The sequence below is a fragment of the Aythya marila genome (assembly GCF_965140915.1).
Source record: "Aythya marila genome assembly, chromosome: 3".
Taxonomy (NCBI): domain Eukaryota; kingdom Metazoa; phylum Chordata; class Aves; order Anseriformes; family Anatidae; genus Aythya; species Aythya marila.
The window spans coordinates 52,211,516-52,224,280 of record NC_139044.1 but is presented as its reverse complement, the minus strand read 5'-3'; the positions used below and the strand labels follow the sequence as shown (position 1 = coordinate 52,224,280).

Here is a 12,765-nt window from a genome sequence, read left to right as displayed (position 1 = left end):
TTGCTGGTCTGGCTACCAATGGTAAAATGAGTCACGCTGGAAAGTGAACTTTCCTTGGCATAACCACAGCAGGGCTTCTAAAGCTACGCCTGCGCTGGCAGAGCAGTACAGGGGAGCAGCTACAGGGGAAGGGTGGGGGAGTGGAATTGTTTTGAGCACCCAGCACCCACACTGAGTACATTTGGGGGGCCTTCTGCTTGCACCGGCTGGTGTAAGAGTCTGGTCCTCTGTAATGACAGCCTGTTAGCATGGCTGGAGTACCTTAAGTGCAGTGCTGGAGCTCATCTTCCAGTTTAATTTCATGCAAAAGAAATCCAGTTTGTGCACCCTGACACTTCTGCGAAGCGTGGTGAAAGAAGGGGAGACTGGAGGATTTATTTCAAAAGCATGCTTCTGATCCAAAGGGAAATATGGATGTTCCCTCTGCTGCCTTGAGGGTATGCTCTTTCAGGTTTCTGACTATCAAAGCAAAGTCAGCAAAATTAGCCCCTTGTTGTATAGAAAAGAGAGATTTTGGTCTTCTGGGCAAGCAGAACTTGAGTGGTCGTTAGTCTGCAGCTGTGGGCCAACTTCTGTAGTCTACTTGTGTTCATGTCCACTCTTGCCTTCTGTATTTTGTTCCTGGTTATTTTAATATGCCCTGCATTGGTTTTGTCTAAGTTCTTTAAAGCTGTTGTATTTCATTAACTCCAGCTTATAGCAAAGTTTAACATAGCAGCTGAGTCTGTGTAGCATGTGGCACTTTAGAGAAGCTGCATTGTTTTATATTATCACACTTTAATCAGAAAAATAAAACATGGGACTGACTCTGAAAGTGTTAGCATGTAACTGTTGAGCTGGAATCATATGCTTATAGCTGTCATGATTAGAAGTGTAATTAATTCTTCATTTTGAACTTTTATTTTGCTTATTTGTTTTAAACTAGATGCTGCAAATGTTTTGGTGATTGGTACTGAGAAATCTGCAAAAGATGATGATGCTGGCATGATTTTTTTCTTCAGGTAAGTTAAACACTACACCTTTTACCTTTTAAACATTTTATTAATAGCAATCCTGTGAAAGTGCAGCTTGCTAGATCATTGCATGTAGCTCAATCAGAATGAATCAAAAAAAAATGATAATACACTTGATCATACAAAATTGATCATATACTTAAAACAGTGCAATTACACCTCAGTTTTTTCCTTGAATTCACAGGGAAGGGGCTGTTGTGTTTTGGAATGTGGAAGAGAAAAGTGTAAGTAAAGCACAACTGTTTGCTAAAGCTTCATAGTGAGATATCTTGTTAGTCCCACAAAGCCCAGCATGCTTTCGTTTTGAGAGTTTGCATCTCTCCAGAAAGGAGGAGGACTGATTCTTCTCCTAAGGAGTGCAGCTGCCCTCAAGTGTGTGGCTTGCTGCTGTATTACCTTTGAAACCCGTCTTTCTGCACAAAATAAGCGAACAGATGTATAACATACAAAGGGGATGAAATTTTCTACTTAAGGCCAAAAATCTGAAACTTTAATCTTGTGAGACTGACAAAAAATTCTTGCAGTTTTATGTACTGGAGAAGTAGATCAGAAAAATCAACGCATGAATGGTTGTTTAACAGGAGTTAATGTAACAGGAAATAAATCAGCAGAAAAGGATCGTTCTAGTGACATTTAAGTCCGATCTTAAAACTGCAAAACTTACTATCCAAAGCTTACATTTGGTTAACTTGAAACATGCCAAATTTGTAAATGTTTTTTTTTTTTTTTTTTTTGTGGGTGTTTCTAACAGCAATATTCCTTAAGGAAAGTTTTTATAGGATGGTAATAATTGTTAAAATACATAGATACCAAAATAACATACATATCCCTTGGGATAAATCAGTGCTCTTCGCTGACCAGGAGGGGGATGCTACAGACATATTTATTTTTATGAATATATTTATAGTCACTTTTAAAATATGTTGTAGCTATGCATTTTGTTTGCTGTGGTTAAATAAAGCTGAGTACTAGGTACATAAAGAAAAGGCATTGATCTTATCTGTAGGCAGGGTCTGTGAAAGTAGTTGGCATATACTGAACATGGCAGGGAGATGCACAGACATTCATAGAAGGATTTTAATTAAGGTAAATGAAAATACAGAGCCGTTGTTTCCAGATGTGAACAACTTCTGGATTCAAGTTTGCTTTTTCCATTTCAGACCTGAAATGTGCCCAATTTCCTGTCTGTTTTGGGGAGTTTCAGTACATCAGCAGGCCTACAAACAGATACTAGCTTTCCCTTCAAACCTTGCCTGTAGCCCATTTGGGATGCAGTGGCTGTAACTGTGCTACTGGGTCACTGGCATTTCTGAAGACTAGCTGACTAACTCCTGTTGATAGAATTGGGCACCTCTGCCCTCTGGGGTACTCTGAAAAATCTCATTTTCTTGTACATTTTTACATGCTTAAGTAACTTTGAAAACTTGATACCACAATCTTTATGTCAGTAGAAGTAACTTTAGTTGGTCCTTTGTTGGCCTTATTTATACAGGAGGAAAACTGCATTTTTCTGCTTTTTGAACTCATTGTCAAAGTTTTAACTCCAAACAACTTGCTTAAACAAGGAGGTATGTTTTATGCATAAATGGTATGTTTTATGCATAAATGTTAATGAACCAAAACAATACAAAGACCTGGTCTGTAGAAATGAAACTGAAAGTAATTCAGTAAAACAGTGTGTAGAGACAATGTGAATGGAAAAAACTGTTCTTTAAAAGTACTCCAGAATGATTGTTGTGGGAGGAAAAACTATTTTAAACAAATGGCCGCTTAACAGAACAATTTATAGCTACAGGCTGATCATAAATAGGACTTAAAAGTGTAAAATACTTTTCTCAAGTACCTGAGCAGCAAGGCTGTGCACTAGCTTCTCCACCAGAAGTAGTAAGGGCAAAAAGCCAAACTAGGTGGAGTTCATGTATGTCGTTAAAAGGAAACTGTGAAGCAATTGTCTCAAATAGGAAGGGCTTGCATTTAGTGAATCCAGAACATCTCATTAAATGTACTGTATCACAAGTGGTCCCTTCTGTAAAATAAGGCTGGGCCTAGAATAAACTCACATCAGTCAATGGAAACTAATGTATTTCTTTAAAAGAAAGCTGCCACTGAAACATAATTTCCTATTATTCAGAGCAATGGAAGAACTTTGGAAATACGCGTAATACATGACACATCAATTCTGCAGAATCGGTTATGGTCTGTAAAGCTTTGTTAAATCTTACTCTGTGCTGGTGCTGGGAAGCCTGAGCTGGTTGTAGTTCTGGAAGAATAATAATGTATTAACAGCATAACTATTCCTATATTGATACTAGGCTCCACAATGCCAGCTAGGCTGCCTGGACCCAAGTGAGTGCACTCTTGAAATCTGGCATGCTATGTTACAGGTTGGCTCTTAGCTCTGGCATTGTTTTAGCAGGATTTGCATTGCTGAATTGTGCCTCGAAGCAGTGTATCTAAGCTGACTGGCCTAACAGCATACACTTCCTCACTGGAGGAAAAAAAATGTGTATTTTTTCATACCTTTGTTTACCACAATATTGGGAATATACGGCAGGCATTAGACATGCTAGTATTATATTCAGGGGTACGAAACAAGCAGTTGCATATGTAAGGGTACTTTGTATGTTTTTCAGTGAAAAATGTTGTCATGTCTTAGATAGGATCACTGAAATTCTTGAAAGTAATGAAGAAAACAAGGTCTGCAAAGAAAAATGTTTCTTGCAGGTGATCCAACAGATTTTTAAAGTACTTAACCTGGAGGAAGTGCTTTGGGGCCAATTTATTGACATACAGTACGCACTGAAAGATTAACTATTGTACAGTGTTTTGAAGAGATTGTTTTAAGCATCACTAAGTAGAAACTTTACCTCTTTAAAGAACTTAGGTACCAAAAGTATATTGTGTTAGTAGCTGTTGTGCAGTTAGATGCTTTTTAGATACCTGTATGTGCATGCTCTAGATGAGGGTTTTTTCAGTTCAGAATTTGTTCTAATTGCAGAACAATTTATCTGATAGGAGGCTTTAATGCAGACAAAAGAACAAGAATGGGAGATCCAGAGTTAAAGGAAAATGCTTTGTGAGAGAGAAGAGCTCGTTATTCCTGCATCAGGTTTTAGTGTGTTTGGGAATAAAATGACAATGAGATTACTCCTCCAAGTGGAGCTGCACATTCAACTGCTTACAGGGCTGACTCTAGGCAGCTGAAACTATTATTATTTTTTTTTAATTTCTATAGGGAAAGGACTTCTGTAACATGACCTGACCTCTGGTAGTTGAAACAAAACTAATTTTAGCAAACTAGTAATTTTGGTAGCAGCAGCCACCTGATGTATGTATCCTAAAGATTCATTCCCACACTCAGACATGTGCTGAAGTTTTGTACAGCCCATTGTTATAATACTGAATATTTCTGCATTGTCATTACTGCTGCTCTGGTTAATCCCTACCTTATTTTATAAATGTAGATATTAAATGATACTTCAGTCGTAATAGATTCTTTGCAGTTGTTCACAGCCACAAAATTCATCCACGTGGCTTCAGAAATAAGCTGCTAATAGTTGCTTCATTTGAATACAAAAAATTACTAGCACACCTATTCATTTTTATTTAAATAACTTTAATAAGCATGGAAGTTGCTTTCATCAGCCTATTACATGCTAGCTCTTTGTAGAGTGATAATATACTACAGTAGTAACTGCTCCTGTGTGCAATTGTCTTTTTCTTAGATGAAGAATATAATGCGAGTGCTAGAACAGCATGAAATTCAGCCATATGAAGTTGCACTAGTCCACTGGGAGAATGAAGAGATGAACTATAGAATAGGAGAGTAAGTATCTGCAGGCATTCGTGTTTATCTAAAAGCTAACAGACATCTACAACAAATTCACATAAAAGTAACTAGTAGAAATACACGTTTTTAATTCTTATTTCAAATGAGTAAAAATAGGGAAAGGAGAAAACAGTACATCTACATTCACAAATTTTGTTGAACTGCTAAACTTTCAAGTAATGGCCTTTAGGACTTGATTATACACTAAATTTTGTAAATCAAGAAGGTCTGTGTCTGCACAACTGAACGTGCCAAACAACAGAACAATCCTAAACAGAACCCATGTACCTCACAGGAAAAATAAATACACGTTGTTGAGCCAACTCTGATTTTAAAGAAGGAACAAAACTTCTCTGGGTAAGCTTTCTTCAGTGCCCTGTAGGTTCGTATACAAAGAAGCATTCTGCACATACTTTGCTTCCTAGGAAAGGTGTAACTTGAATACTATGGCAGGATGAATCTGGCAAGCTGTCTTGCCTTGTTAAATGCTTTTTTTCATCATGTGGAGCAAAGTATCCCTATGGAAATACTTTTCAATGTAACTGATTGTGTAATTTATCTGTAATTTTTCTAACAGCACAAAAAAAAACCTGTGCTCCTAAATAGGACACTGTAACAACATAAGCTGTTACATATCAGCTCGGCTTATTTAAGATAACCTGGTAAGAGGCCAAGGGGTCTTTTATTTTTTTCCCCACCTTTTGAATACTGTGGACTATCCAGATCTGGCATTTGTGATTCCTGACATAGTTTTAGACTGAAGAACTGATTTTCAGTGATTTGTTTTGGTTACTGTCAGTTTGAACATGAGTAAAATGCAAGGATGGGGGTGATAGCCATATAGATACATCATGATTTATATAAAACAACCAACCTTACCTGCATTGTTGATTATTCTTTAAATGTTCCTTTTCTGGTGGCTTAGTCAATGAAGATGCTTCAATCCTGTTTTAACAGAGGGCAGTCAAAACTTCATAAGGGAGAAATCTTGTTAAATTCTGAGCTGGATATCGATGAAGTTGTTCTGCAGAAGTTTGCCTTTTCAAACGCCCTTTGTCTTTCTGGTAAGCTAATACTGTTTGTAATATCCACCTATGGTACGGATTCTGTGAAATGTCGTTGTAAATGGGATTTGGACAGTGAGAGGTTGAAGACTTAGTGTCTGGTTTGGTGAACTGTGTAAAGATTGTGCTTCAGTGGGAGGATTAGTTTTCAAAGCTTTTGCTTTGTTTTCCGTAAATTGGAATTACTTAGCTCACTGTAAATCTTCTTAAGGATGAGCAAAGCAAATTAAGAAACGTACTTTGCAAAAGACAGATGTTCCACTGGGCATACTGTTGCCCATCTTTCAGATTATTCTAGGATAGCAACAAATGTAGAGTCCGGAATTAGAAAGCTGTCAGTACTCTTAGGTAATTGATCCTGAAATCATTACCAGAAAAAAATAAAAAAATAGATACCAGCTAAAGCAGATAGTAATGTAAAGCAGTGATTCTTGGTGTGGGAAGCATACCAGTATCAAGTGTGTGGACTGGAGTCCCAGATAATGGTTTCCAGGCTGATTAGCTACGGCTGTACTACAGGTGGTGCTTCCATCGGGAGGCACTGGAAAGAAGTCAGGCTCAGCAGTGATGCTGCTGCTTGAGGAAATCTCTCTGCTGCTTCAGACCTAGAGTGAGGTAGGAAGTGGGAATAGAAGCTAGCAGCAATAAGGCTATCCTCAAAAAGACCTTTAAGGAAGAAAATCCTACTACCTCTACTGCTTTTAGGGTGAATGACAAAATTCATGTAGTATGTGAGGAACACCTTTCAACAGAAGAGATATCAAAAACCAGAATGTGTGTTTTTGAAGCGATCCACCACTTGATCGAGGCATACAGCATAGCTAAATGGTTTTTGGCTGTTGAAGAAAGAGCTATTGAAACACTGAGGGGAAAAACGCCTCTAGTTCTCTATAGTTTTGCTATTCATACAACCACTGCATGGAAGAGTGCTGCCACATACAACGGAGCAAGGGATTTATTCCCAGGAGATAACTGGTACCAATTTATGGTAGTGTTAGACATGTATACCATAAAGGAAGACAGTGCAATGTTCAGTGATTATAACAGAGGATGCAAGTGTAGTCCAAGTCAAATGTACAACACAGCAGAAACCAACCTCTGTCAAATAATCAGAGATAGCTGAAATGCCTATTGGCCTCTTTTCAAGGGCTAAATTAAATGCCGTTTAACTCACTGACTTGGATTCGGCCTCTGTACTCAAAAAAGACCATGAAAGATGCTCAGCATTGAGTTTACTGTGTGTCCTGACTAAATGATGTGCACAATTACCACCAAAAAGCGTTTGTTTTGAGAAATAAACCTTATCTGTTTAATTTTTCTGAGTGAACAGGGTTAATTTTTTAAAACTGATGTGTCATTACTTCATTCTTGCCTGGGAATCTGAGGATAAAAGAACAAAGAGCCTGAGTTGTATCATTTCCCTGTAGAAATCATCCTTTAAGGCTCAAGCTGAGACAGAGTAGAACTTGTGTTGGCATTGCGTGTGCTGAACAACTTCCACTGAAGATAATTATCTTTTCAGTGAATGATATATTCACTAAAACAAAATGTAAGATTGCCTAAGTTTAAATTTAGCTTCAACAAACACAGGTGATGGTGTGTCTGTCTATACAAGCTAATTCTCCATGGTTTGAGCATGCTGCATCAAGTACTGGACAAACAGGAAGTTAAAGTTCTGCACGACGCTGTAGAAATGTGTAGAAAAAGTGGAGACTCAAGGGGCACCAGCTGAAGCCGGCCTGATTCCTGCAAGGCTAATTATCTCCAGCATGCCTCCTTGGAATGCAGTTTGCAAAGGCTTCACACGCAGCACACAGCACTCAAACACACCTTGTTAAGTTGAACCAGAGCTTCTCTAGGATCTGAACCAGTCCGTTGGAGAGTAGAGCTGAGCTTGAGGTGGTTCAGCATGCAGAGCTGTGTCAATACAAAACCTGAATTTGTCTGTAGGTGTATGAACATGTATCATAAAATACTAATGGTCTCTTACATGTTGATAGAAACCTATCTGTAGCATCTTGAAGCAGTGTGTTGGTAGATGTAAATTAAGATCACTTGAAAGCATATACCTACCTCTCACAGCATTCTGCTTTGTCACCTCTGTGTTACAGTAAAACTGGCTATCTGGGAATCATTATTGGACAATTTCGTGGAATCAATCCAGTCAATTCCTGAGGTGAGGTTTTCTTTGTACCTTTCCGTTCCTCTTTTCCTTGTGCTATGTTAAAAGATCTGTCCAGGTATAGCTGAGGATATAGGCAAAAGCAACTGTGTGCTTAATACATTTGATGGCAAAGCCATTAACACACAAGCTCAGAAAACCTGCAAAGAGGTGGGACAAGAAACAAGCAGTCTTTAAAGGGCTGGGAGGTGAGGGTGGGAGCGTGCATTGGAATAATGTTTCCCATGTTGTGCCACTGTCAGCTGCTGCTGCGGGACATTAATGCGTAACAGGACAAGCAGCGTTTAAAAACCTGGCCAAACTGTGTGTGTGGCAGCTTGGCCTCAGAGTAGTCTGCTATAACCTGAATGTAATGAAGAGTTCAAGTGAGTTACTTAGACTAGTGTTTCCACGAGGCTTAATTAAAATACAAAGTCCATATCATGTTGCATTTAAAAATTAGATTCATAGGCTTCAAAAGACAAATCCTCCTTTATTTTTAATTAAAGAAATAATTGGTAATACATCATTTGCTTTAAGTGAGGAAGAACTCTAAGAAAGGACAAATAAGTAGCAAGGTAAAAGAACACTGTCATGACTTAAAAATAGCAATAGTAGTAAGAGAGGACAAATGATCTCTTGTTCAGGAAACCATTCATAGAAAACATTCCAGGATCCTGTATTGACACTGACACCCTACTTGGTGGCTTGCTGAAAACCCAGAATAACAGTTGAATGGTGATTGATACCCTTATCAAGCTAGATAAGCAAGGCACCATTCAAACAAAACTTAAGTGTTGTAACAAGTATGATATGCATTCAGATTCTAGCTCATACCTACTTCAGGCTGTATGAGAAAGTGAGACTTCTTAACCTACAGTTCATGCTATTTGATCAAGCAGTGAAAAACTTATTACTTTGCAGATACTAAAATCAGGAAGAAAGGTGAAACTGTCTCATGCAGATGTCATGCAGAAAATTGGAGAACTCTTTGCATTAAGGTAACTTTTTTTGTTACACCAAAGACACTGTATTACATGGAACTTAAAAATCATCTTGTGCATGGTACAAAGATTGGGATACACTTGAAGCTTTGGAGTAGTTCACAGTCTGGCCTAAACCCTGTGGGTGGGATTCCCTCAGCCACCTTCTGGCTTGAGGCAGTGTTTGTGCTGTCATGGTCAGGGGACTGTGCTTCCCACTGCCTCACCACTCTCACTGTGGTGTCTCAACTATAGGCAGGCATCAGGCAGCATATTATAAATGGCCAAATTCCATGTCCTTTTCCTTTTCTAGGTACAGCAGTGCATGTTTCATAACCTGCAATTATAACAGTATGCAAAATGATACCAGAAGGAAGCATGGGGGTTAAGTAGAGCCATTAACTATGGTCTACAGTTAAAGCTTTACAGGGATGTGGTCTCTTCTACAAGTTATGTTCTTCCCCTAGATTCACTCAGAAGCCACTGGTACATTGCAAGGATTTAATTTTTGTTGGTTTTTTTTTTCCTTCTCAAGCATATCTTGGCCATTAGGAATACACAATAGTATGCATTAAAAAAAAAGTGAAGAAAGAGGTAAATGAAGAAAACATTTCCTATCTTAAACAGTATTTTATCATCCTACATGGAGGACCCTTCTGTAACACACAGTGATGGTCTAAAAGTCCAAAGATTTATGTGAGCAGTAGGCTGAGGGTGGGAGATCTTAGCTCCTTGCCTTTAAAATGCTCAGCCAGGAGCCTGATTCTGAGCTATGCTCACATACCCAGTGTGCAGTGTCATTCACGTTTCAGAGCTCTGAAATAGAAACAAGCTGTTACAGACCTGCCTAAGTAACTTTAATTCACGTACTTCAGCTTCAGTGAGCTACTAGCATAGTGAAGGACTCTCTCCTCAGCTTGTCACCTTCTTGAACTTCAGGTCAAGGAATGTTGCCGTAAGGCAAAAACAATGAAAAGAACGATGCATATTACAGTGTTCTCAGAAAAGTTTCAGGAGATGTTACCAATTTTAAACAATAACTATGTTAGTATTTTTATTATGAAAGGAGAGGTTTTCATATTTTATTTAACGAGAAAAGCTTTCCATAATTTTTCTTCTAACCACTATGTAAATATTTACTCCTATATGCACCCAAAGAACTTTGAAATACTGCAGTAACCATTCTTTTTAGACACCGCATAAATCTGAGTTCCGACCTGCTGATAACACCTGACTTCTACTGGGATAGAGAAAAACTGGAAGAGCTTTATGACAAAACTTGCCAGTTTCTCAACATTAATCGCAGAGTCAAGGTAAGTGTCTTATTGTTCTTAAGAATACCCAAATCAGTTGTCTTTGGCTTAGCAGAGCTACAGACTGCGCCATGAGTGTCTGTTTTAACTGTAGAAGGTGAATAAAGCACAGTAGGATCCTATACGCTCTTCCCTTTTCTGTGTGTTTGTAACCCACTCACATCTTTTACCTACTTTAGGTCAATGACCTTGTTTCAACCATCTAGACTTAAATGAATGGATTGATTAATTGCTTATTTCCAAGCCACTCAATTAGGCTTTAAATAGTTATGAAAGGAGGAGCTTTAATTCTTGTTCTAAAACTTGTGCAAGAAAACAGATTTAAAAAAAGAGATGTGAAGCAGTCTTCTTACTGACATGATGATCCAGGTCAGCTCACTGCAGGGCAGCGCAATGCTTGCTGCTCAACCAGAGTAAGAAGTGTGTGAACTTTTTCCAGTGGTACAGCAACCTTAAATATTGACTTAGTTACCTTTGAGGCATTCCCATAAGCTGCGTCATCCTCGCTTGCACGTTTTCATGACTAGAAATCACCTGGTAGCTACTTAATACCTGGAGATGCCTATCTAAAACCCATTGAAATAAGTTGTTTGTATGAAAACTCCCTTTGCTTGTGCATGCTGCCTTACAGACTTCCCCTTTAGCTCTTTTGCAGAAGCATTAACACCTTTCTGCAGTTACATTCAGTAAGCCTCTTTGAGGATTGTGTTTCTTTAGCTATGTCATACAATTTGTGGAATCCAGCCTTGCCACATGCTTGGGATCTGTTTCAGGTAATGAATGAAAAGCTTCAGCACTGCATGGAGTTGACGGACCTAATGAGAAATCACCTGAATGAAAAACACGCTCTGCGCCTTGAGTGGATGATAGTAATACTCATCACCATAGAGGTTGGTTCCTTTTCCCCACTGTCACACTGAAGAATTCAGTAAAAAGTGCGATTTGTAGACTTTATAACTTGAAAATCACCATTACCTTATTTGTGTAATGTACTGTACAATGGAATTACTCTTTAGTTCTTTGCAAGTAACTTTGGAGTTGCAGCTATAGTTATTTTCCAGATTATCTGGTTTAAAGTGTAAGCTGTTTGTTTTAAAGATTAGTATGTATCATTTGATAATGTGTTTGTTATTTCACAGGTTTTGTTTGAACTTGCAAGGGTAGTTTTCTGACCACAGAAGAAACTCTGGACAAAAACTGACAAAGCAATAAAGACCATGTGGCCAAGAAAACGCTTCTGGAAAATAGTGGAATTGTCCCTCTTGATAAATATGTACATATTCTGCTGAAATAAAAAACAAATCTGTGAACATTCTTCAGAACTCCTGTAATAGTGATGTTAAAGAAGTGTTAATCTGTGGATGTGCTAGGGTAAAGCTGACATACAAATGATACATTCTAGGGGTTAGGCTGGGTGCAGGGAGCTAGCATTTTCCTCCTCACCGAACAGGGACAGAAGGATGGATCACTTCGGTGCTGACCTTATTAATTTACTGAGCTACCTGGCGTGACTTTAATACATCTGGCAGGTTGGGATGGCTTTTTTTTTTTTTTTTTAATTATGTTATATTCTTTCCCTGTCACTACGAAGTATTTGTATAGTTGCATGCACATAAAGTTTAGGAACTAGTTGGACTTTATCTGAGGTCACAGGAAGCTGTAGCAGAACAAGAAACTAAAGCTCACAAAGTTTCACTGTAACTATGCTATCCCCCTTTTGTTATCTGATTAATAACAGTACAGATTACAAAGAATGAATTGGCGTAGGTTAAAGGGTCTTAATTTTAGTCTAGGTAAATGTTTCAATGGTTTTTAATGTCTTCCTGGAGTGTTCTAGATTACCGTCTCCAGAACACTGCCACTTGTACATGTGAGAATGAGGTCTGGGTTTTTTCAGCATTCAACTTTCTACGTGAATTTTCAGGAACTACTATGCAACCACTAGTAGTCACCTTTTCCAAGATCAGGTTAGTCTACTGGACTTGCTTCAGTGTCAGTTGAAATACATCTCAGTAACATAACCTAGGAATTCTGAAAAGCCCATGAAACATCATTAACAAGCCGTGATGGCTAGATTCAGGCTAGAAGTGAGATTACATTTGCAAGAGCTTACATGCTATTTCTCTGATCACCTGAAAAATCTGAGTATTAGTATTAGACTTCTTTTGAATACATCAGCCGTGTGCATGGGGAAGAGAATAGAATTGGGCAGAGCTAGAAAAAACATCCGACTATAAACCCATCATCTTGCCACAAATTGCTACCAGTGGTTTGGGGAGACATTGTAAGAAGCAGCAGCTCCTCTTTGAGGAGTAGCCTTTTCTCCTCAGAAAAGCAAAACCTGGAGGTCAGCAAACAGTTTTATGAACTGCTGAGGCTGTCTGAGCTGTCAGCCCCATTCA

General features: G+C 38.5%; 1 protein-coding gene across 2 annotated transcripts in view; it reads left to right on the top strand.

Moving 5' to 3' along the window:
- RMND1 (required for meiotic nuclear division 1 homolog) overlaps positions 1–12,765 on the top strand; it is a 21,944-nt gene extending 9,179 nt beyond the window's left edge. The window contains exons 4-12 of one of the 2 annotated variants that reach the window (XM_082756593.1): positions 926–1,001; positions 1,198–1,237; positions 4,739–4,839; positions 5,800–5,906; positions 8,018–8,082; positions 8,992–9,068; positions 10,243–10,363; positions 11,137–11,253; positions 11,503–12,765. In XM_082756593.1, coding sequence (XP_082612719.1) covers positions 926–1,001; positions 1,198–1,237; positions 4,739–4,839; positions 5,800–5,906; positions 8,018–8,082; positions 8,992–9,068; positions 10,243–10,363; positions 11,137–11,253; positions 11,503–11,535 — 737 coding nt within the window. In that variant the 3' untranslated portion in view covers positions 11,536–12,765. The remainder of the gene's footprint in view (positions 1–925; positions 1,002–1,197; positions 1,238–4,738; positions 4,840–5,799; positions 5,907–8,017; positions 8,083–8,991; positions 9,069–10,242; positions 10,364–11,136; positions 11,254–11,502) is intronic. The other variant, XM_082756594.1, reaches the window with a different exon arrangement.